The 26,095-nt window shown below is 36.9% G+C and overlaps 1 protein-coding gene across 4 annotated transcripts in view; it reads right to left on the minus strand.

Moving 5' to 3' along the window:
• The window catches only part of LOC121878148 (dynein heavy chain, cytoplasmic-like), a 62,059-nt gene extending 36,725 nt beyond the window's left edge, over positions 1–25,334 (minus strand). For 2 of the 4 annotated variants that reach the window (XM_042384165.1, XM_042384164.1), the window contains exons 1-30: positions 25,186–25,334; positions 22,171–22,392; positions 20,838–20,931; positions 20,159–20,332; positions 19,848–19,974; positions 19,137–19,265; positions 18,292–18,478; positions 17,953–18,173; positions 17,314–17,435; positions 16,828–17,071; positions 16,141–16,257; positions 15,483–15,671; positions 14,714–14,956; positions 13,859–13,990; positions 12,743–12,877; positions 11,944–11,994; positions 10,226–10,297; positions 9,947–10,030; positions 8,981–9,160; positions 8,529–8,681; positions 8,256–8,408; positions 7,209–7,417; positions 6,361–6,562; positions 4,521–5,800; positions 3,645–3,812; positions 2,788–2,953; positions 2,331–2,561; positions 1,692–1,838; positions 1,017–1,299; positions 83–216 (exon numbers count right to left, since the gene is read on the minus strand). In XM_042384165.1, the coding sequence (XP_042240099.1) occupies positions 83–216; positions 1,017–1,299; positions 1,692–1,838; positions 2,331–2,561; positions 2,788–2,953; positions 3,645–3,812; positions 4,521–5,800; positions 6,361–6,562; positions 7,209–7,417; positions 8,256–8,408; positions 8,529–8,681; positions 8,981–9,160; positions 9,947–10,030; positions 10,226–10,297; positions 11,944–11,994; positions 12,743–12,877; positions 13,859–13,990; positions 14,714–14,956; positions 15,483–15,671; positions 16,141–16,257; positions 16,828–17,071; positions 17,314–17,435; positions 17,953–18,173; positions 18,292–18,478; positions 19,137–19,265; positions 19,848–19,974; positions 20,159–20,332; positions 20,838–20,931; positions 22,171–22,392; positions 25,186–25,204 (5,868 nt within the window). In that variant the 5' untranslated portion in view covers positions 25,205–25,334. The remainder of the gene's footprint in view (positions 1–82; positions 217–1,016; positions 1,300–1,691; positions 1,839–2,330; positions 2,562–2,787; positions 2,954–3,644; positions 3,813–4,520; positions 5,801–6,360; positions 6,563–7,208; positions 7,418–8,255; positions 8,409–8,528; positions 8,682–8,980; positions 9,161–9,946; positions 10,031–10,225; positions 10,298–11,943; positions 11,995–12,742; positions 12,878–13,858; positions 13,991–14,713; positions 14,957–15,482; positions 15,672–16,140; positions 16,258–16,827; positions 17,072–17,313; positions 17,436–17,952; positions 18,174–18,291; positions 18,479–19,136; positions 19,266–19,847; positions 19,975–20,158; positions 20,333–20,837; positions 20,932–22,170; positions 22,393–25,185) is intronic. The other 2 variants (XM_042384167.1, XM_042384166.1) reach the window with 1 other exon arrangement.
• Positions 25,335–26,095: the final 761 nt, after the last annotated feature.

Here is a 26,095-nt window from a genome sequence, read left to right on the forward strand (position 1 = left end):
GCTCCTGTACAGTGACTTATTTTATTTTTCAGGTAAAGAAGGAAATACAGTACAGGACTTGTACATAGTAGAATAACTTTACCTGGCAGAGTCCAACAAAGATACGGCCCATTGCTTGGAAGTCAAAGGTCTCATCACAGTTGAAGACTAACACAAAGCGACCCAACTGGTTACCCAGTGCCTTGACTGACTCTGTTTTACCAGTACCAGCCGGTCCTGCAAGCAAATGTAATGCGTCATCAGGATGAAAGAGGAAATACTCTAGAGAAGTTGTTGTACTACAGGCATGTCACAAATGCCTATGCAGGCAGCAGCTTAACTTACAGGTTCTGTTCCTGAAACCCATGAAGTTAATCAAAATGATACTAATTGAAACCTAAAACTCCATAGGCCTAATGTTATTAGTAAGAGTTACATGCCAGGGTGTTTATGGTTTGTGGATACTATCTCTCACCTAAATGTTATGTTTCTATCAGGAATGAAACAAAGCATTTACTTAAGTAAACATAAGATAGTCCTCATTTATAGCAACAGTTCCATTCCTGATAACCCTTGAGATGTAAATCTAATCTTCCCATAAGAAACAAGGAGAGGCCGGGGGATATATTTATGACCAGGAATTCCATCCTGCACCAGCTAGTCATCACCTACAGCAAAAATTTATTTAGTTTTAATCTGATCTACGACGTGAAAAAACAATATATATATATACATATATATATATGACCTGAGTGATGAAAAGCACAGACTACCTGTACTTCAGGATAAAAAGGGAATAAAGGTGAAAGTTGAGATATTTGTATAAGAAGACAAAAAGTAAAAATATGTTAGAAGGCTAAGTAAGATTCTAAGGGTGAAACAAGGTGCAGTAACAAGAGTAACCCAGTCAACTCAGGCCTTTTATATATCTCTAAGAATTTAAGATTTACAGACATAAGTCATTTAACAAAACCACTAAAACCTAATGAGTTATATATGGTATGATAAACTGATAACTTAGAAATAATAATAATTACCAAAGGGTGACCCTCCTAAGCGTGCTTCAAGAGCTTGTGTCATGGTGAGATAGCATCGGTCTGTCAATGGGGTCTGAACAAGTTTGTCCTGCACACCAAGATACTCAAATCCATAGTTGAACTTGGCATTGGCCATGTGAATGCTCAATTGCTTCAGTGGATCATTCTGCTTGGGGTCAAAGTAGAAACGCATCTGACAAAGCCAGTCAAATGACTTTGGATTCACCACCCTGTTCTTGATAAGGTTTCTCGTCACTGTTCTCTTGTGAACAAATTCACTGATCTGGAAGAAGGCAAAAAGTTATTCAGAGGTAGAACAACAAAAAACATGATGTTAGTTGATATTATTGTACCTTCTGAAAACTAATAACCAGGAGCTGATAGAGTAGGCAATATTTCAATGTAGTAAGTGAACATACATTGACTTTGGTGAATGGAGTATGTCTGGTCTGAGCTTATGCTACAGAAAAGAGAACTTAAACATTTCCTAAAATACCAATTACCTTTCACTTCAACTCTTTCGTCAAAATTATGGATCAATTATTTTATGCTGTACTGTACTGTATAAACAAATATAACCTACAAGTGTTACTGTGCTAAATACCAGGAGGTGCACAAAACTTAATAACAATTAACTGAAGTGATTAAAATTATATAACCACATATTGTACAGACCAGGTGTTCTAACTTCTTGCGGCGCAGAAGAGGCTGTTCCTGGAGAACAGAATCAGCCAATACATTCAGAGTTGCTTCCACCTGAACAAGGGTTTGTTGCATCGGAATCATGTCACCATTGGCAGCTGCACACAGTCCAGCTTCCACCTGTAAAATTTATGTTATTTGTATTTTTTTTCACCAAGATGAAGTGTAAGTATAAAACAGGCAACAGCCGTGTTTTATAATAACATTAAAATTTGGATCAAACCCATACACCCACCAAAACATAAAAAAATAAGTACCTGTACTAGGTTCTTGTTTAAACTTGTTGGACAAGTGTCCCTGCATCACCATGTTGGTAGACCCAATAACTGTATCATACTGTACAACATATGGAGATGTCTTCTATCAAAAAGTTTCCCTGTTCAGTATTTCAAATTGATATTCTTAATAAATTCTATACTGTGTACAGCATAATAAATTATAGTTTACATATACTTACCAAGACAGTATACATCTACAATAACTGTCAATTATATTACCTTTGTCAAAATACAGTAATCATATGTTTCAGCTAGTATTACACCATCTGCAAAGTAAGTCTACTTCTAATTATTTTTTTCATGATAATTAAATGTGACAAATTAACCAACGTACCTCTTCACTCCAAGAGATCTGTGCAGCCAATACAACAAGCTGTGCCTGGTATTTGTCACACCACTGAAGGTAGCTTCCAGTGTCAACAGGACCATGTTTAAACTGCTTGATATCTGCGACAGCAGATGCTAAATTCTGTGCAAGTGTCATCCTCATCTCATTTTCTACTTGCTTGAGCCACTCATTAATCTTTGGATAGTTCACAGTTGACACCACTTTGTTGAACGGTACCTGAAGAAAACCTTTATTTATTTCACCGTTTACCCCCATATCTGCCAATGTAGTAATTTAGAAGTGGCATCTAAAGGAAACAATAGAAAAAAGTAAAAGATAATCTGTTTCAAAACATACTAGGCTCCATCCTAAATTCAGCACAGATTAACATATATATACAGGGAGTAGACCATTAATTTATTATTCATATTAAACAAGTACTTTACACACACTGAACACTTACCACTTCACCTTCCCGAGAAGCAATACCAGTGACAACAGTTTCACTTTCATCAAGACTAATAGCAGTGACACCTGCAAACATTTTCTTGAAGTGCTTCTGCAGCCGTGGGATGTTCTTACTGTTGCCGATTATCTCCAGCAGATCCTCATCTCCCACAAAGTAGAACCTGTGGCAGAAGCAATTTTCATTTAAGAAGTTTGGTAGGGATTTAAAGTGGCCACCTGTTGCCATCAATTAAAAAATAATACCATGATTCTAAAAAGGGTAAGATATGTGTTAGGTATATTGGTAAACTACTTTGCTGAATTACACACAATGATGACAATTAAAAAGACCTTCTATTATATAAGTTCTAGGGGCTGAAAAAGAGAGGCAATGAATTTTGCTATAATATGAATACTGATGTGGTTGAAACTTAACAGTAGATGGAGGTGTCATATGAACCTTAGTAAACAGAGAAGTTACATAAGAAATGTATATGATCGCTTCATGTAACAGTGACTGCTTTTGTTTTGAGTGAATGAACAAAAAGTTACCAAAGACCAGATAAATCAAATGAGCAAAGAATAAAAATGCATTATACACAATTATTGGAATTAATGGAATTGTTATGGTAAAGAAGGAAGATGTGGGAAAGATATACATGATGAAAAAGTCAGAGGGATGCAGGGATGAGAGAAAACATGATAGTATGACAAATGATAAGGTGGAGCTTATGGCAGCAGAGAAATAGGTAAACCATTTAAAAGATGCACTAAGTTGATGTTCAGATCCAGAAGAGGAAAACAAAAATACCGAGAGGAACAAGTAAAGATGAGGGTATTAAATTCCATACCCAGTGATCAAATCCTGCTTACCTTGGGAATGAAGATCTTTCTCGTTCCAAATACTCGCCAAGAGCCTTTTGGATCTTGCCCAAGAGGTCAGCCAAGCGCTCCAAGGAACGCTGGACACCTTGAATGTTCAGCACATCCATGACCATTGGAGATTTGCTCACTTTTTTCATCAGGTTCAGAAATTCTGTGCTATAAGCATAAAAATATTGCTATTTACACAGGTAACACAAATAAAATATTCACTTTCAAATACTGTACACTTGTACAGGTACAGTATATGAAATACTACTGTACCTTATATATGTAATGCATAAGCAACAAGTGAATTTTATGGTATTAATCAATGTTTTTCTTATGACATTTTACAAAAAGTACTGGTAAATTGCATAAATGCTTTTAAGCTGCTACCAACAATTGTGATATGTGATTAATTCCTCCAGGTGAATTTCAGAATAATCCAACCTACATATTGTACATGTTTTGAGGCAATTGACACTGTTTGCCCTTAAATACGGTACTTCCTCCCATTTTAGCATTTATTCTCAAGTCATCAGTGAATTCAGTACAGTACTCCGAGTGCTAGAAACACCCAACCCTCTCTAATATCCCACCTTCCAACATTATCTAAATGAAGGAGACGGAGGGCTAACCAGTCACTGAGGGGCTTTTCTGCTTCAAGCAGTTCAAACTTCTAGAAAAATAAATGAATAAAAATCTACTGACACATCACATATGCATGACATTGAAAAGAAACACCTACACCTCTGGTAAGCCCCAGGTGTACCCTAGATTGAAAACCCCTTATCTAGTAGTATAATTAAGATATAACTACAACACCTGCTATTTCAAACCTGACTACATCCTTAAGTATGAATCATAGGGTTCATATAAACTCACCTAATGCTGCCAAAACGTGAAGTCTCAACTGGCAAAAGGGCTTTAATGTCTGAAGAGCCAGAGAAAATTCCTTCTAGATACACCCATCGTCGCTGGACATCAATCCATACATCAAATACAGCATTGATGCGGTTCAGCTTCTCTTCCCATGTGAGTGCTTCCTCTTCAAACTCTCTGTAGTATGGAGACAGTTTCATGGCTGCAACAGAATTAATGTGCTCCTTAACTTTGTTGAAGAGATCATCCCAGCCACGAATCAATTTACACTTGTTCTGGTAGTTGATGAGGTCTAGTTCGTAGCTCTGCCAAGATTCTCGTACTTGTTTCAGGAACTCTTCCAGAGCCATTTCTCCTTGAGCAGTGATGATGACATTCTTTATGACAGCCTCATTCTTCACCAGGTCAATATCCCACACCTGACCTAAGGTTAGATCACTCAACACCCAGTTGACATGTAGCTGTCTCATCAATGTCTTCCAATGCCGTTCCTTGAGGGCATCGCTCTTCAATTCAACAATGGTCATATTAACCTTGGTGTAACCCTGCAGAAGTCTCTTCACAAACTCATAGCTCGAATACTGACGCAGTCGAGCAGGCAGGTCTTTCAACTGGGTAAGAAGGTGATCCAGCTGGGCTCGAAGCTTACGAGGCTGTACAGACAGCCAGGGCTTCTCCTTCATTTCATCAATCTGCTCCCAGATCTTGGCCAGCTCAGCCCAAACTCCCTTTAGATCTTGGAGTTCCTCAAATGCCACAGTCATTCGGTCTTCCGATGTATTGAGGGCACCTGGCTCCTGTAGTTCAAGGGCTTCCTTTGCCTTAGCAACATTATCACGATCATCCTTCAGACGTGTAAACTTGCTCTCATACAGTATGAGACGTTGCAGAGCTTCATCTGGACGCAAGTGTCCTTCCACTGGTTTTCCATGCTCCCAATCTTGGAGGAAATCATTGGTTCGTGATTCCACAGCTTTGTCCTCGGCAACAATCTTAAGTTGCAAAGATGCCACCTGTGTCTGGATGCTCGAATCTTTACGTCGAATGATCTCATTAAAGGCACCCCATTCACCTTCAATGTTATCAACATGAAGCCACTGATTAGGGAACTGGAACCTCTGGCGCTCCAAAATGCGCTGACCCTCTTTGTACATGTCAACGTGTTTCTCCCAGGATTTCATCTTGCGTTTCAATGATTGTACATATGTGATGAGTGTTACAGCATCAGAAGTACTTGCAGCATCAATACTCTGTTGTTCTAATTCACTCCTACTCTTCGACACCTGTTGAAAGCACAAGCATCAATGTTGATGTATCTAAGACCTCAATCTCCTATGTAATATTTAAAGTTCAACATCAATTAATTATCCTAGATTACATTTTTGCCAATATACCTTTTTTTGTCTCAACCAACCAACCCTATTTTGACAAAAAGCAGGGAGACCCATTACCCTGTACACTGCCCTGTCACTTGTTCTATTTGTCATGGGAGAATATCCCTATTTCCTCTAATACATGATTAATCTCTTGCTGCATATGTAAATAAATGCACATATCTTAAAAAGACCATAATTCTTATCCCAATTGACATGGACTTAGACTATTTAAGCTTCTCTGCACCAATCTACAAAGACAATCCCTCAGCTGAAAAGGGGTAAATTGAATGTATCATCTCTCAAAATGCAGTAAACCTTTCTAGCATCTAAAAAAATTACTGTCGTGTTTTTGTTCCATCACGTTTCGGTAGGCATTTTGTTCTTCTATAAATATAAAAACAACTTATACAAAATTAATTAGCTAAACTACATTTCTTACAATTCTTTTTAAAGAAAACAAAAATTACCTGTGCATGGAAGTGTGTCATCTCTTGGCCAAGAAGTTGACCAAATTTGCTAAGGACATCTTTATGCCATGAATCATACTTAAGAGACACTTTGCTCTGAACCTTTGTGTAATCAACAACAATGGGGCCAAAGCTGCGTCTTGTATCTGAAGTATCAAAGGTTGTTCGGCACTGTTTGATGTCTTGCAACAGCTTCATCCATCTGAGAGGAAAAAAAGAAGTTAATAATCATCACACACGGGTTTGTCATTATCAATTTATCAGAGATAACGTAGCAGGTTAGCTGGTCTACAACACCACCATGGAAAGGAGAATTAAATAATAAGTACCTTCATGAATTGTAATTGTATTAATATTACCTCAGTGAACAAAAGGACAGCACCATGAAGTGAATACAAGTCAATCATAATCTTGTCCAATTGGCACCGGCTCTTATTTGAGAAAAATCAACAAAACCGAGTACCGGTAGTAATTCTGATTGACATTTGAGATTTTGGTGCATCATTCCTGTAGGCTTCTCGTAGTAGTCCATCTCCCCTTAGTTACATAGCAACTGCCCATAGAGCAGCGCTTAATGTCTATTTTTCCTCAACATGCAAGTTGAAGATACTCTGTGCTAAGCATTCAAAAATTGTATCTCGCTATCCATCTCGCACATTAATACCCTCCAATGTGTACTACTGTTCGCCTGCTAAGTGTTCTCCGAAGAAAAAAAAATCCAGTGCAGTTCTTCCGTGCTAAAAGGTCACAACTAGCCCAGTGCGTCCGAGGGGATGATGTTACAAATACTGCGGTGCAGGTGTGTTAAAAATAATTACTGTATTACAAATGAATAATAAAATACTCACTTAGAAACATCATCTCCCAACTGTCCATATAGGTGATCAGGCTGCAAGTCCCAGAGAGCTTGATACTGAAGCCATTCCTTCACATAGTTGGTCACTTCAAATACAACCATGTCTACAGCATGATAGGCAGCCTTAATGTACACGTGTTCATCAGGCAATTTAATAAGTAAATTCCTGTACACCTGAGCAGTTGGGCGATCTAAGCCAACCTGTGAAATGAATAATTTGCAATAGAAAATTCATTCTGCTTACAACTATCATTGTTTTTATTATTCTGTGCCACCAGATGATTATGCAAATATGACCAATAAAAGCAGGAGTGGATGGATATGCTGACAGAAATATATGCTTAAAGGAGTGACAGTGGGGAATACAAGGTTAAATTCATTACTCGTATACATGGAGGCAGGATAACTGAAGGGATATAGAATTATTGGACATTAGTTGTGGATAAAATATTGAGATGAAACTTGACGTGGATGTGCTACAATGGGTGGTGCATGACGCACCTAACCATTACCGGGTAAAAATGAAATTATGAATGAAAAGTTCGAGTGACAGCACCTTAAAGAAGGGATAAGGTAAAGTGTGTCAGTGAGCTGAGGAAGGAGAATGTAGCTGAAACATTGAAGGAAATGATGTAATGATTAAGGAAAAAGTGAATGGTTCAGGAGTAGCCTTAGAAAGTATTTCTAAGGTGTCAAAATACAGAAAATAGTAAACTAGAAATGTCTTCAAATGAATACCATAAAAAAATAGAAAGTGACAGCATATTAGGGAGCAGATATTTAAGAAGAGGGCGAGTAAGCTGACCATGTACGAGTCAGGCAGCATAAAAACCCATATTGGCTAAACACTCTACAGTCAGGAAATCACACAGGAAAATTTTGGGGGATATAAAGGTGATAACTGGAGATGAATGTAAAGTACCCTTTAAAACAGTGAAATCCTAGCCAACTATACCAGACTGAAGATAAGTTCATGAATAATGTCTAATAATAATGAAGCTTCCAGTCAGTGAAATGTTATAAACTTCTCTCCACATACCTGGTAACGTGTACTCTGGATACGATTTTGGCTAGTCACAATTGCCTGCCAGCTGAAGAACTGCTGCATGATTTGATAACGAGCTTCTTCAATAGTCGGATGCATATACATGGTCTGGTTGGTGATACGAACTTCTTGCACAACTTGAGTAATCTGTATGGAAAGAAATGATAAGTTAAACACCTCTGACCAAATTTGTTTAAGATGATTAGCAAAAATATATGAAATATTAAGGTAAAAAAAATCCAGATTCAAGATATATTATGCCCTGACCTTTGGATCTCCTCCTGGCTTGTGAGTTGGTTTGTCTGGTGTGTCAGTATCCATAGGAATGTCAATATCCTCATCCTTTTGCCTCTGTCCCTGCAGTGCTGCAGTCCATGCCTGCATACCAGCCTGAAGTCGCCCAGCCAATTTCTTCTCAACCTGTAAAGGGACAAATAAATTCAATTATTACACAAACCCATTACGCAGCTTACACAAGTAACGGATAGAAGTGTAAAATTTTATAACAAAGAAGCTACCACTGGTTCAAATTTCTTTCTCTTTAGATAAGCATTACAAAGTTAGGAGAATGTCTTCAATGGTAGTGCACCTAATGACAGGAAAAATAATAAACTACAACTGATTCCTAACAGCCAACCTAAATGTTTTATAAATAAGTGGCTCCTCAATGTACCATTGAATGAAGTACCACACACCAATTTTCCTGAAAAGTAACCCACCTGTTCATCTAGTCGTTGTACCCAAATGTGAAGGTTTGAGTACTGGTGGAGAGACAGGTCATCTACGGCCTTCTGGATCTTGTTGAGAATCTCAGCAAAAGTGAAATGTGCATACTGGCATGTATCAAGGGACCTCACATCAATATCCAGCTGCTCTTCCAGCACTAACAAGTCATCCACCTGAGGGTTATAAATACAGTTGCAGATTTACTTCACGCAACTCTTATCATTCCAAGCAGAACAAGAAAGGGTGAGAGACAAATATCTTGGTTAAGACAAATGGTGGAGGCAACAGGGAGAACTAGCTAGTTTCAGGCAGGTGTAAGTGGGATGTTTATATGTGGATGATGTAGAAATAAAAGTTACTTAGATTGTACAATTAGAGAGGGAAAGTGGAAGTATGAGCAATGATTAGTAGAAAATGGAAGCATTATCACGAGTTGACCAAAAAAGAAAAGAAACCCAAGTACAGAAGCGAGTAAAGGGAATTAGTAAAGGACAGTAGTAGTAGTGGTGAAGGGCTGAAGTACAAGTGGAAACTAAAATTGTTGAGAGAGGAGGGAGGGGAAACATTGGTAAGTGAGCTACAGATGCAAAAGTGAGGCTGAGAAAGATTGAAACATTAGGTTTTTATGGCAAATGATGTCCCCAATTCATCCAGTATTTTGTCCATCTCTTCACACTGGTTTTTAACACTTATCAAATGATAGGAAAAAGATTAAATTGTAGATTAAAAAATATGTAGCAGACCTCTCAGTGTTGTGGCCTATGTAAATTTGGTCTCCCCAGAAATATCCACAAATCACTTTTCCCCAAGGCAGGGCAAGCAAAGCCCATAAAGAAAAAAATCTTCTTTCTATTGTGATGCTGTCATAATACATGTAAAATAAACAAGGTACTGACTGAGATTATATAACACAACCCTATCTAAGGTAACCACAATTAAACAAAGCTTTATTTTCTTACCTTCTCTTGGAAGCTGAAGACACACTCAGCAAGACGTTGCACATATGGATCTAGTTTGTAAGACTCCCAGACCAATGACATACCCTGTCAGAAAGAAAGTGTTGTAAAAAGAATGTTACAATTACGGTTAATATTATATTCAGTTATGCAATTTGTTGATTTCTTGTGTCAACAATGAATGACCCATTATCTGAAAATTATTTATTAATCAATACACTTAATAGTATTTCTTACAGTTAGGTTAAAACTTTGAAATACTAATGACAAATTTTCACTTACCTCTGAAACAAGCCCCTGAACTTCCTTCCGCATTCCAGCTACAAGCAGCAAAATGTTGGTCTTGTCTTCCATCTGAAACAGATATAATACAAAAAAATACTGTAAACAAAAAAAAAATATAAAAATGACAAATGCCAATAAGCATGTCATATTTAATCCACAAATCCTGAGATTCAATATATTGTACTGTATATTCCTTCAGTCATTTATCACAAATGATCCAAGTATCATCAAGTTCTCATGATTAAAAGAGACTTGCAAAATCTTAATGTGCATCAAGACTTTACTTAGCTAAGTGGAAAATACTTTACCTTAATACAAAATATATATAAATATTACTTAAAATCTTTCAGAATTACCTGCAAAGAAGCCTGTGTTTAGTGTCATCTATGCATTAAATTTTTGCTATTAATATACAAGTCAATACCAGCTATGTTAAATTTCCTCAAACACATGAAAACCCCATGCTGGTTAAGCAAAAAAAAACAGCAATCAAACTCTATAACCAGCGAATATTAGGATAATTATATATGGCAGTAAATTCTAAGCCATATTACATTATATAGGGCTTTGAACCTCTTATTGTGCACCATCTGTATGAGGGCTAGCAAGGCTCTGTGGATAAACTTATGACCCACACGACATATCCGACATGCATGCCCTTGACATTATTAGTAAATCCACCATGCAAGTCACCTCTATTTAAGTCTTACATTTCACACAAGGTTTCCAAAGTTACTAGACAAATATCCTCTTCACATCATGCGCAGCCACCATATAGTGCTTCACCAAGCTCCGTAATAAAGGGGACGAAACGATAAGATGTAAAATAAATTTCAAGAGTCCATAAACTGTCTTGTATGATTATCTACAACCATAAATACAGAAGCTGTCAAATAGGAGAGCATTTATTTGTATCATCTATGGGACTCAAAAGCACTTGGCAATGAAGCAGACTTTCTGTATTACTATAAATCTGTCATAGTACGTTGCAAACTACTGGATGCCAATTACATATTTATCACAGCCACGGGGTAACGAAGCAAGGGTACCAACGTAAGGGAAAGCCTCAGAATAGGTTTATATGATGTCACTAAATTTTCTAATAATACATAACTAAATGATATCCAACACAGATTAAGTTCAGATATTTGTATATACTCTTTTACAAACTAAGGGCCTTTCTTGAACAAATTACTGAAAAAATTTAATTTAAAGTCATTCAAGACGACAATCTTAATACAGTACATGACACAGCCAATTTCCTGATCATATCTAGTTAATGAGTATACAGTATATGCTAAGTGTCTGTGCTTATAGAGCTATAGTAAGCAAGGGAAATGAAAGTGTAATTGAGGGATGTATAAGAGTAAAATTCAGTGTGGAAGTACATCATAGACTATTGCCTCTGCCCTCACATGACATGTCCCACCAGCTTCTGTCAAGCTGACTATCATTTAATAACTGATAGTCTTATGCATATTTCGGCTTCTTACTATCTAATTACTCTTTCCTTAATAAGAGATAAAATTCTTAGGTTATTATAGAGTAAGACTCTGAGGCCTATCATTTGTCTGTCAATTTTATCAAGCAAAATCTGTCATGTGAGGTGCAGCCAAGGTCAGGGATACAGTCAAGTGTTGTGATGGACGAGAGAGCGCGGTTATGGCAAGAGTTACACTGATGAAGCCACACAGATTCTGACAAGACGAACATACCAACAAGGACGCTTTGATGGCAGGGCTGTGTGGTCCACCCCGCGACAACAGCTGTGGTACCACCATAACATCAATTATCAATACCAACAAGGTAGATGTTGGTTGTCAGGTTTGGCTAGTTAGTTGTACAAAATTTCAGAGATGCTCTTCATAAATAAAAAAAAGTTTTGGGGAGGGGAGGGGATTAAGTAATGAAAAGGCAATTCGTTTAATACACACATCAGATTATACCACTCTTCATAAGATCCTATTCACACAGTTATTATGGGCATACATCTAATTGTTTGCTATTTTCCATTAATCGTCTATTATTCTCCTTACTAAACAAAAAGTTTCTTTTCAAAACTTACATTAACAACATTCATTATTTATTATTATTTGAAGCACTAGATTTGTATATCCTGAGAAGCCATAAGCTATAACCCCTCTCAAACTATCTTCTATATATGAGAAAGCAAGAGGCCTGCCCCATGATGCAAAAAAAAAAAAAAAGCCACTTCAAATATCAAAGAAAACAACACACTAGCCAGCATCTATCAACAGCATGAGCAAGCTGGGAAAACTTCCAAAACACCACTCCAATTCACTTAAAGCTAAAAATCATTTACAGTAAGATTTGTATTTGAAGTGGTTTTTCTCTACACTGGAAAAGCTTTGGAGCCTGCAGTACTCCCATTCATTTTTTATTTTATTCTGTATTACTCAATGTGTACAATAATTTAATTATTTACTCAGGTTGAATGAGAGTACTGATGCTGTCATTTGATTTGAAAGCATCTGGGAAAGGCTCTGTCCTTACCTTCTCCAGAGTTCTCTCGTAGGTGCGGACGCTCTCTATGAGGGAGATTGCAAACGGATACAGCTGGTTGGCTTGATGTGCCTTGTTGACAATAGCTAGGGGCACTCTGAAGCCAAGGTTTTTCAGGTTCCGCACCTAGAAAATAAGACCATACATTCATTGTCCTTTAGTTTTAATTACTTCATGTGTGAGAATTTTAAAAATAGTGACAGAGTTAACCTAATAAAAATATTTTCCCCATCAAAAATCATTCATATCAATTAATATCTTCCACATTATCATGTCGTGCACTCTGGTACCCTATAATGACTTCCCAAATACCAACAGTCCTTTACTCATTTTCAGACACCTACAAAAGTAAACCACTTCCACACACACACACACACTAACCTTCTGTTGTTCCCCCAAATTTTAAAAACTGCACATACTGTTAAATCATATTGTATTCACATAGCCATGTACCATATCCCAGAAGCTTATACTTCAGTGGTTATGCTTTCCAAATGTTCACACTTCAGATAGGTACTTAATTCTGCAAACTATCCGTAATCCTCAAACTATCCCATTTCCCAACTCAACAGCGATGTCAGACTACAGTATTTCATTCAGCACAGACACACCCCTTACACAAGGGGTTAAAGATATAACTTTTACCATGCCTTTCATAATATATCTTCACACAAAAGCTCTTCAGTATTTCTAGCCTCATCTCCAAAGTTTTACAAAATTGTACATCTTGAAAACTCAAATTTCATTCCTCTATCTTCTGCTTTTAACACAACCCAAATCTTTAAACTCAAGCACATCTCCCTTGTCTGTCCCTCCGATATCACAGTGCATTTTCCTATTGTAAAACACAAATATTCAGTGAAATAACCCCTCAACATTTCTAGTATTTGATCAAAAATTCTCAAAAAATCATTAACATGGAGTTACAGCCTCCAAACATTGTTGAGTCACTTGTTTACAATGCCTGGGAATTTGGGAGATGTTCCTTTTCAGCCAGTACCAATGAGAAATTTAGATGGGTAAAATTGCCAAGTATTTTACAGTACAAGACTCTTATGAAGGCCTGAATACCAATTACTTCACACATACAAAGTACATGGAACTTACCTCCTTAGAAAGAGTGATGATCTCAGGCAGGAAATTTACTTTCAATTTGCATTCATTTCCTTTGCCAGTCTTTGAGCGATGCATTTCAATTGCAAAGATGCGGCCAGACACACCTAAGTTACGTTGCTGAACCTTAAAAGGGGTTGGATAAAATGTAGGTTATATATTTACCTTCTTTTTTACATATACACCTGTACTAAGAAATGCCACAAAGAGCTATAAATTTTATAAGCTGTTTCACCCTCGTGTACTAAAAGTTAATTTCCTGAATGACCATCAGAAAGTTTGAGAAATATGTAATCAAGAAATAGAAGCCACTAAAATTTCTGGGAAAAAATGCTGTATTAAGCGAGGACACTATGTTGAACACAGTTGTCTGCCCCCAAAAATTTATTACAATTAACCATGAAAACTCACATCAAGGAAAGAGTTCTATCCTACCACCACATATATTGCAATACTTCATTTATTAATCTATTATCACCCATGAAGAAAGGTTTACACTGCTAAAATAAAACTTAAAATATTTGAAAGTTTCTTACCGTTTATAATATCGCTTCCCACTACCGAGTTAAAAACAAACGCGCAAAAAGAGTCAACACTGCCCCAAGTATTGAAATGGCTGAAGGCCAACTCACCACACATCACAGCAAAATAAACAGTGTACCCCAATAACCTGCCTGGCCATGAAAATGAACCCATGATTTGGAGCCAAAGCACAAGTGAGCCAGACACCCTACATTAACTTAGCAAAGTAAACATACTAGTAGTAACTGTTTCATCATTAGCTACCAATTTGTTTAATAGGATAGGTTTTTTTTATTTCAACATACTTCTTAAGCAACAAAAACATACCTTTCTTGCCCAGTCATCAAAAATGTCTTGAGTGTTCAGTTTGAGCCTAAAGGAGTCTCCATCTCCCTTGAGTTTCTGTCCTTCAACGTGACTCTCCCAGCCTTTACCCAAGACATCCTCAACTCGCCTCATGTAAGCAGTAAGCTGTCGATCAATTTGCTTGGCCCATATAATGGAACCTGACACAGGAGGTATGTCTCGAACATGACTCATTCTACATGACTTGCTTTGAGGATACTGGACCTGAAATTAAAAATAAAATATATAAATAAAATTTTGTAAACCTGACACAGGAAGTATGTCTCGAAAATGTCTCATTCAATCTGACTTGCTTTGAGGATAGTGGAGCTGAAATTTATTAAATCAAATTCTGTAGATCTGGTGAAAAATCAAGCCACTAACACTTTGAGTACCAATGACCTTCATAACAAAAAACTTTAATGAAATTTATCACTACTACAGTACTATGATTTTGCTCTTCACTCTGCTACTAATTTGGCTTTATGGCTAAAGATATAGGTATTCAATACTACTACAACTGCCTGGAATATAAAAAATAATCCCATTAGTTTTTGTGAGAATCCATCTCAGACCCAAAAACTCTAGACTACACACCTGCAATAATGACTTAAAAAACATTAATAAAAAATCTGCACTTGTTTATGTGCCATAAAATATTAAGACATTCAAGTAATGGAAATAGTATATTTCTTTCTTTAACTTAATACTGTACTACCATGTACAGTACAGTATATAAAGCAGCACCCACCTTAAATTTTTCATGTAGACTCTCAATATCATCCTTCACTCGCTGAATGAGCTGTGTTTGATATTCTCTGATGGCCCCTCGAATGTGAGGGCGCACAAACAAGGCGTTGAAGCGAGAAAATATGCGAAACATCTCGTTGGCATTCTTTGCTGTACCCAATTGGTCTCTGAGACGAGCTGTTATGCGTGTCTGAAAAGCAAAGTTGTAAGAATATGGAATGAAAGCCAACACAGTACAGTAGTTGCATGTGAATAATCCACATCAATGACACCAATTTATTGCATGTTTACTCATAACTTTGTAGTCTTAATGTTACAATCACACTTTGGTGCATAAAGATGTAGAAATACATGAGTGTAGGTATTAAGAAAAAAAAACAGCCGCCAATACTAAGTACAGTACAGTACAAGCGGTCCCTGCTTAACATCAAGGATGTTTATTTTATTTATATATTCAAAAGGAAAAATACAACAATTAATGAGCTGATATATAGTCCTAACCAAATAGTGCCCCTATGATTTGTGGGTATATTAATGTTAAAAAATAAATAAATAAAACTAAATTGGAACCTTTGTCAACACAAAACAGAGCTTCAAACAATGACTTTATATTATAACAATATTGTATATACTGTAAGCTACACTGCTGATACACTTACCTCCACACGGTCAATCCTCTCATCATAACGCTTCAGAGCTGCTTCCCACATTTCTGTGCCCTCTTTGCTTATATCCAGTCCATCAACTTCTTTCACATTTTCATAAGCTAGATTCACCTAAGAGACAAAATTCAAATTTTGGTAACTGGCCATGTGGATCGTGTGAATGATGAGAGATTTAAGATTTTTCAGAGCGGAGGTACAGTATACGTGCATAAGATGAAAAATGGATTAATAACATTTTGTTCGCTATACTCATTTGATGGCATAATAAAAATAAATTATTGCACATCATATGCAAGGGAAGTGTGTTGTATGTGACAAAGCAAATGGTTATTAAAGCATTCTGGTAATGTAAAATGTAATCAAAATTACTGTCCTGTCAGACAAGAGAGGAAAAAATGAGAAAAATGTACACGCAAGTCATAAATCTTAAAATATCTAATATATTCATGCATATAGGTATGAAACACAACATTAATATGACTTGTAACAATAATGAGGCTGCTGCATTAAAAATTAAATACTGTACCATGTTAATTAATCCATCTCCTGTAGGTTACCACCCCTTAAAATAATTTACCCAAAGATTACCCTCCAGCTTCACTAAATACATTTCAGGATCCTTAAAGAAGCTTCTAAAATTATTAAATCTATATCATATAAATGTAATATATACCCCCATACCTCTTCAATAGCATTCAAATCAGCAGCATCCATCTCTGGTTTGAGTTCTGCAGTGTCACCATCTGCCAAAGTTGTTGTCTTTACTACAGTAGGACGAAGAACTCTAACAATAACAGTTCGCAGCTGCTCATGCTGACGTCGGAACTTGCGCATCTGTTCCATGCGTAACTGCAACTTCTTATGAGCAGGAGATACACGCCACACCATCTTGAGTTGTTCATCTCGCTTTTTCTTCACAATATCCCTATAAAAATAATGGCACTGATATCATTAAATAATTAAGAAAAAATCCTAAATTCTATAACAATTAAAATGTTTACCTCGGGGAAACTAATTATTACCTTTGAGAATTGCTGAAGTTTGCTCCATAAAATTTGCATAAACTCCTTAACATTTTCAATACAATATGTTACAATGTAACCATGGCTTTCAAAAACATAAAAGTACAGTACAGTATACCATTGTGAAAATAAAATTTATACATACCGTAGAAGGCCCTGAAGTTTCTCATACTCATCATCCCAAGTAATAAAAACATCAAAGCACTGGCTCATCACCTTTTCAAACTCATCAAATGCAATGTGCATGAGGCGGCGAGTTCCCAAAACCTGCACGATAAAAGAACATTATACTGTACTTATAGATTCAGATTTGCCCCCGAGGGGGCTAGTTTATTGGGCACCCCCTTACATCCTGTGCAAGGTGAAGCGCAGAAGCGTTTACAGCGCCCAACAGGGAAGTAGCTGTACTTATAAACTCCCATATTATTCAAACTATATTTTTTTTTGTTTCAAGACAGCAGAGCAAAGTTCACCATTTTATTCACTCAACAGCTATCACTACTCTTTTGGCATAGAACTTCAGATTTTAATACATTTGACAATATGTACAATTTACTATGGTAATGTAGCTACAGTATTTAAAATGATTCCCAATGCTGAAGACCTTTTTAATAGCCTTTGTACAAAACTTCTGTAATGTTGATACTGCCATTACTACAATTCATATGGATTTACTTCAGTTATTCTCCAGCAAATTGTACATACGTACTTCTGTCCAAAGCCAGTATCACCTACATAATATATATCCAATTCCGTTTCTAACAAAAAATTCCACAATACAAACTTTTAAGATTTGGGATGACAAATCTCTTGATATAGCCTCTACCAGTCTTAAGGCTCTCTGAATAGGATACTTTGTGGATCTGATCTTCCGTAGGTGGTTAAAGATGGCTTGTACAGCCGAGCGGATTTTCTCCAGCTCAGTTGCTGCCAAAAGGTCATTCAATGGGAAATCCTTCATGAGTGGTGCATAATCATTAACTGTTGCTAAAGCTTGCTTCAAACCTGTAATAAAGGAACATAATATTAACTTCAATAGCCAATTACATTAAGAAACAAATTATTTTGTTACTAATGATGACAAAGGCATTAGCTACAACAAATCTTGACCAGAATTATTCACCTGTATCAGTATCAAAAGAAACGGTGGCATGGAAACGTTTTCCATGTTTCAATACATCCAGAGTGAGAGCCACCTCTAAACTCTCTCTCTTATCTTGTATCTTGAGGAGGGCCCGCTCCAGGTTGAGCCAGAAACTGATTTCTTGTAAGGCTGTGCCACTTGATGGGTCTCTATCCAATTTTGTTACCTGATTCCCCAAGACATTACAAAATATTAGAGAACAAACCACAAATATTTTATAAATACTGTACTGTATATGTACTAAAATATATTAAAAAGCATGTGATTTATGATTCGACAATTTCACTGATACAGTATATCACTACAGTATAGACAAAACAGATTAATCATAAATACATTGCAGTCAAAATTAATATCCAATGGAAATACTTATCATAAATAGGACATAACTGGCTGTTTCATACCAATACATATATACTGTAATTAGCATAATGTGCTAACTTACAAAAAAAAAAAAAAAGATTGGTCACTTTTTTGTGAAAAATAATATAATACAATACGGTACACTGATCCGTGGTTTGTGCATTACAAATTTAAAGCAAATACGAAGAAATTCTGCCAAAATAGTCCAGAAAATATAAAACCTTAAATAGACCACCAAGGGATAACTTCATCCTTATATTATACATCAAACTGATGATGCCGATCCATGATTCAATCCCGATATAAAGTGGTTAGGACACTGCAGTGAAATCCTCTGGAGAAAAGATCAAATCCTTGCCTTACAGCATTTTTCATCTATAAATCAGGATGCTAAGTAAGATTCCTTTTCACTTCCACTCACTCTCTCTTACAGCTCCCATAAAACTTTAAATTAAAAATACCTTCTGTATCTCCCTGATCCACCGAGCCACTCCATTTTGGAGCTGGTTGAGGAAATTTGAATCTTCAACTCTATCACCAAAGTCAGCAACTTTAGGACGTGTTCCTTCATCAGCACACTTCTTGATAACCTGTAGATAAAGTAAAAAGCAGCAAATCAAATTTCTATGAAGAAAAAAAAAAAAGACTCTTATACTTACCACATTTAACACAAAGACAGTTCACTCTATTAAAGCACTATCATTTCACCTACATCTAGCATCACATTCTAAATTTCTTTACAGATCTATGTGAACACTATAGTTAATCATGGGGCTCAGAGTGATATGTTACACTCCTAAATTTTTTATTACAAATTTTCAGCCATGAAGAAGAATAAAACTTTACAAATTTCTAGTTATTTGGTCTTGCATTCCTTCAGACAGAACCAAGAGAAGACTTCCTACACTCACTCTTATTGTGATATGGTTTACTTTGTTTTGTTTCTGCCAATGTTTTACTCATCATGCTTATCACATACTCCACTCTATACAAACATGAATACTTTAATACCTGTATATACTGTACGTTTGCCCTCCAATGACAGCATAACATCAAAAGGCATAATGTTATGTTCTTATGTTCCTAATTCAATACGTTTAACATTGCTAAAATCCTTTGGCACTGAGAATGACCTTGATATACAAATTCATTACACACAGCAGGAGACTCACTTGTGCAACAGTTGGATGGATGGGCAAAGATATATCTGGAATATCAATGTTCTGTTGTAAGTGCAGGAGACCCATTTCTAGCTCTGCAATCTTTTTCTCAACTGATGGTGCCATCTTGTCTCCATCCCTATTTGGCGTGAATAATTTCCAAATTAAAATTATATATTATTCTCTTCAACCATTCTATTGCAATGAAATGTATTTAAAAATTGAATACGGTATAGTACAAGATACAGCTTAACAGACGATATATAATGTACAGTATTACAAAGTATTTACTCCAGGTACATACATGGTTTTCATTCCCTTACCTTTCAATTTTGCCGGACTCTTTAACAAAGGATTTGAAATAAGGAGCAACAGCATTTGCTACAATTGCATGGAGTGTTTCATATGGAGAGCCATCACTCAGGTTTAAGGTTCGTATCTGGGACGATATGGATTTGTCTGCTTCAATCACTCCACCACGCTTGATACAAAGGATACTGAAAAGGTAAACATACATGTAAGACCACAAATATATATATGAGGTGAATATGTGGAGTATTTCCATCTGCTGTCTCCGCTCCTTCCAGGCACTTTCTATCTAAAATTTTCCAGCATCAACCTCTCCTCCAAATCCCTTCCTTCCTTCCTTTTTACATTGATCCACCCTCAGCCAAAAAGTGGAAACAAAGTAAATAAATTTCTTATATCATTAGATTCTCATGAAACTTGAAGGATATTTTCAAATGCTGTATCCTAAGACATCTATTATCTATCCACCACGTAGGTATGAATTTCATAAAATCCTATAATACTGTAAGTAGAAATTTCATAAAACAAGCTTGAAAAGCAAATAAAACAACCCACATTTACCCTGAGTAGAGTAGAGCTTATAGTGTTCTGCATTCAGAGAGAGAGAGAGAGAGAGAGAGAGAGAGAGAGAGAGAGAGAGATTGAATCTCTGTTTTGGCTGCTGATTAAAAAAAAATGGTGAAGCATACACACCTGTTCATCTTTATTGAGGAGAAATGTACTCCAGTTGATAAATGAAACACCACATCTTTTTCTTCTTCCATCTCACTGCCTTCTTCAGTTTCTTCTGTAAGTAAATTTTATATGTCATTCTAAGTCTGTATACTGTACATGTAACAGGTAGTTAAAGTACATATTCAAAAGTCCCAATTCTAGCAGAGCATAAACATATGGTATCACACCTACCAGCCCCACTGCTTCCCACAAGCATTTAACCCTCTCATGCATGCAAATAAGTTTTTAAGTTTCTGAGACCATGACAAAAGTCATATGGGACCTGTTATTACCCTCCACTGCAGTCTGAGCATCTTCGTTCTGTGGCCAATTTATCCAACAAGACTTTATTTTTTTTTATTTTTTTATTTATACATCACTGGCTCCATTATTGCATTGGTTTTAACATTGCAGAAAAAATAGGCTGAGAATAAGACTATTTTTTCACTCTGAATACAGATAAATTTTTATTTGTTCCCAACATCATACTATCTCGGATATTTTTGCATAAACCTACCAAGTGATATCAGTTATACAGCAGATGTGGAATTTTATGAGCTTTCCAACAGAGGCTTTGTAATTTTGATATGACTAATAATTGAAATCACTTAATTTAATCTATTTCACCAGCTACCCTGCAGAATTCATCCAGCATTTATCTATGTTGATGCAACAAAATACAGCAGTTAAACATTTCACTGCAGTCTGCTATACTAGTTGTGGGTTTAATAAATCAGAATACTAGAGCAAAGAATAAAAAGAGGGAAGCTGCCTTATTTAATTTCCCAAGTTAGGCAAGACATTTCATTTACATTTACCTGTATTAAAGTCAAACTGGGCACAAAAATATTGTAGGTCATTACTCTACATCCAAACTCGGAAATATTCTAGAATTCAGACACTGCCTGGGCCCAAGTACAGTACTTCAGATTCTTGAGGTTTGAATATAAGGAAAAGGTCTACTTAATGCTCCGGGTGTATATCCTGGTGTGCAAGGGAAAGATGAAAAGTGTGATGGGTATCTGTACATATAAACCTTAGCCTGGTACAGTATAAATAAAATTTAAGTTGTAAAAAGTAAACCACATTGCTACAGTACAGTATATGCATAGCCAGTGCCTGTAAAGCTAAAAAAAATGAGGTAACCAATACTAAGACAAAAGGCAAGTGAGGAAAAGAAGCACTGTATTACCTCTCTTAATTATGAAATTCATTCTGGTCAAAGTAAAATACCTCTAAAATAGATCCTGTATAATCTGTATTCTTTGTACTGTACTGTACACTACTGTACTGTTAGGCAACAACAAATTACCTTTGGTGGCAGATCTCTGGACGAGAAGTGACTTTGCTTGTGGGTCTGCAACAAATTTTCGAACAACATCTTGATACTGTGGAGCGTTGAGAGCAGCTTGAAGCTCAGAGGATGCTTCATCATCATCTTCCAGCATAACAGAAGCTACTCGTTTCACATAGCGTATGACTGCATCCACCTCTGCTACAGCCCCCACTGTTTCAAGAACTCCCCCTCCATCTCCTGTAATAAATATCATAATATTGTACTGTATACTGCAAGAATACAGATGCAGGTAAATTAGACATGATCACTGAATTTTATTTTAATCAGTCATTAAAAGCAACACTTTTTAACCCATTTCCACCATCTGTAAATACATGCATCTTTACCATGTTTAAGATCTTACTTTAGTTTTGGCAAGGTTTTAATGCATAGTGGAAGGGGAGCAAGGAAAAACAATTGCCGACTTTAAGAATATATTGCGGTGTTGAAATTTCAATGGCATGACAACAGATGAGATGTGAGTGATCAGATGGATGATAGCAGGGTTAATGATTTCCAAGAGCACAAAATCAACTGTACGGTATATGTCTTGACTCTAATACACAGTCGTTCGATTCATGAATTTTTTCCACAGATGTTCTTAGTATTAAGTATTTTAAGAGTCAACATTAACTAGAACTTAACCTAACCAACCAAAGAGACCTACCTAACCTTACTTATCTTTCCAGCTGGTTAACCGGCACAATATTTCTGGTAAAGTTTTACTTTCACACAGCATGGGAATCTTAGGAATTTTAACTATGCAATCAATAGTTTAGACAATGTTAAGACACTTTGCAAATGCTTATATATACTTTTTACTTTTACTTTTATCATCTTCACCACTGATCGGCTGGTTAGCCACTTGGGCGATCGGTCATGTCTCTGTTACCCACTGTTGGCAAGTACTGGGCATGTACTGGCTACTGAATGCATCTGAACCTGCTCCTGTGCTTATCAAGTCTGGTCCTGAAAGAGCTCACACTCGGTGCCATCACAACACACTCTGGTAGATTGTTCCACAGGTTCACAACTCTCACTCCGAAAAATTTACCCCTCACAGTTTCCTGGGCTTGCGGCTTCTTCAACCTTGAGCTGTGACCCCTTGTGGGGCGAGCATTCGCCAGCTCCAGGTAAGGGCACTCGACTGAGTACGGTAGTGCCCTCTAAGATGCTTATAAACCTCAATTAGGTCTCCCCTTGCCCGTCTGTAGTATAAGCTAGGCAATTTCAGGCGCTCTAATCTCAGGGTAGCTGAGGTGCTGCAGTGCAGGCACCAGTCTGGTGGCCCTCCTTTGGACATTTTCAATCAACTGACAGTCCCTGGCATATCTCGGGGACCAGACAGGGTGACAGTAGTAGTACTCCAGACGGGGAAGCACTTCACTCTTGAAGATCATTACAAGGGACGGACCGTCTAGATATCTGAACGACCTTCTTACAAGATCTAATAATTCAGTTGCCTGATTTACCTTCTTCTCGCAATGGCCCGAGAACTTCAGCTCATTGTCAGCATACACACCTAGGTCCTTTTCACGTTCAGTCAATTAATGCAGTTTCTTCATCCCGTTGGGACATATGATACGCCTCCTTACAGTTTATGTCCCTGGTGTATCGTCTTACACTTTGCGACATTGAATCTTAAGCAGCCATTTCTACGACCATTCTTCAAGCTCAGAGATCCTTCTGCAGCTCTTCACAGTCTGTGTGGTTCTTAATTTCCAAAAATAACTTGGCATCATCCGCAAACATTTGTATAAGAACATAAGAATGGAGGAAACCGCAGCGGGCCTATTGGCCCATACTGGGCAGTCCCATTTACACTCAACCCCTATCGTTCATATATACATCCAACCTATGTTTGCAGCTATCCAGCGTATTCCAGTTAATGATGATGCTTGGTAACTTGTTCCATTCATCCACTACAGCTCCTCCCCGACTTACGACCTACTCGACTTATGTCCACCCGCACTTACGACCTGCCTCAGTCGTACCAAAATTTGGTCAAATTACGTATTTTCGAGTCCCAAAGTCAGTACACAAAAAATTTTCATCTGTAATTCACTTTAAAATAGCTGGCAAGCTTAAAAGTGAGTGTTTTGTGGCGCTGAGAAGAAAAAGAGATGCTCATTTTCGATTTTCTATGTATTATTTAAGCATTTCCGACTTACAACCATTTCGACTTACGACCTGGATGTCGGTCCCTAACCCCGCCGTAAGTCGGGGGGCAGCTGTACTCTATTTCCAAACCAATGTTTACATATTTTGCGCCTAAATAAAAATTTGTCTAATTTAAAACCAATTTTACGAGTTCGCTCCTGGTTGGATAGTTTGAATACCTTTGTCATGTCACTTTTGTTTAGCCCTGACTTCCATTTATACACCTCTATCATATACCCCGTCACTCTACGTCTCTCGAGGAAGTGCAAATTTAGATGCTTTAACCTGTCTCTGTGCTCAAGGTTCATAATGCCCGGGATTAGTCTTGTCATCTCCTCTGAATTCTTTCTAGGGATTCTATATCCATTCTGTAATACAGTGACCAGAATTGAACTGAGCCCAAGATACAGTTTTAGGATAACCTTGCTAGTCTTGTAACTAACACTCTTTTGTATGAACCCAAGTACGTTATTAGCCTTGTTTTGAGCAAATGCACATTGTTTACTTGGATAAAGATTCCTACTTATCGGATTTCTCTATAACATCGTTGTTCGTCTGGTAGCCATTAGGTAATTAAAGATAACTACCGGTATGGAATTTGTCAAAACAGGGAATCGCCGAACTGGCCTCTACAACCAATAAGATTCTCTAGTTCTACTCTGAAAAACTGTCTTCCATGTATCAGAATGATAATGAAACAGTTACGATATTTAGTAATATAACACTTCCCTAGGCTGTAATTAAGTAGCCTCCCTGAGTTGGTATGAGGCATGACTAAATATCTTACATTATAAATTTAATAAGACAATGCCATAACTATTTACAACATACCTTCATCTCCAGGATCCATCTCTGGAATTGTTAGGTGCACAGCATACAAGGGTAAACGGTATATTCCTCCTGAACCCTCCTACCGCTGTCGTTGTCACCTGAGCAGGGAGGCGGGTGAATGAGTCACTTAACTGCAGGGAGTAAGAGATCAGACTGACAAGTACAAGAATCGGTTTGAACAATAAAGATAGAATAGTAATATATATGTTCAATCCCTTTAGCATATGTTATCTATGTGTTTTTGTTTAAATTAGACTTCAGATTTATTGTACAGTCTATACAACTTATGTCGTCTATACTTGGGGAGTGCTCGATGCGGTTTCAAGACTCCTGTGGTCATTGATCTGCGCACACTATGCCAAAGATATTAGTCTTGGTCCTATAATGTGTACAGGTATATATAAATATATTCTTTTTGTTATATAATTTATATCATAACCATTTAAAAATAAATAAGAAATTATATGAGGAAAATAAACAATATGCTCAATGAAAATCAACCAAGAAAGGTGTCAATGTTTCATTTTCAACTATCGATAGATAACTATTTATTCAATAAAATTATTATGCAAGTTCACATAGGTTTAGTATGTACAGGTAAACAAACAATGATAAAAAACAACCAAGGGCAGGCTGAGAAAGCCGTTAAAAGCTTGTTTTCAAGAGGCCCCCCCCATTTGAGGCTGTTTTTTAGTTTAAACAAATTTGGTAACATCAAATTAACTTGCAGGTAGATTAAAACTTTATTTCAAAAGTGGATAGTTTTGCGTTAGTGCACACAACTTTCCTCCCTAAAATCTATTATCATATTCGAATAATTTTCTTCTATTACATTACCGTCGCAAACGTATAATGTCGCCTACCTCATCTCCCACTCCTTCATGAATCGTAACGCCCATGCCGCCAATCA

The sequence above is a fragment of the Homarus americanus genome, unplaced genomic scaffold (genome assembly GCF_018991925.1).
Source record: "Homarus americanus isolate GMGI-L3 unplaced genomic scaffold, GMGI_Hamer_2.0 scaffold45562, whole genome shotgun sequence".
Taxonomy (NCBI): domain Eukaryota; kingdom Metazoa; phylum Arthropoda; class Malacostraca; order Decapoda; family Nephropidae; genus Homarus; species Homarus americanus.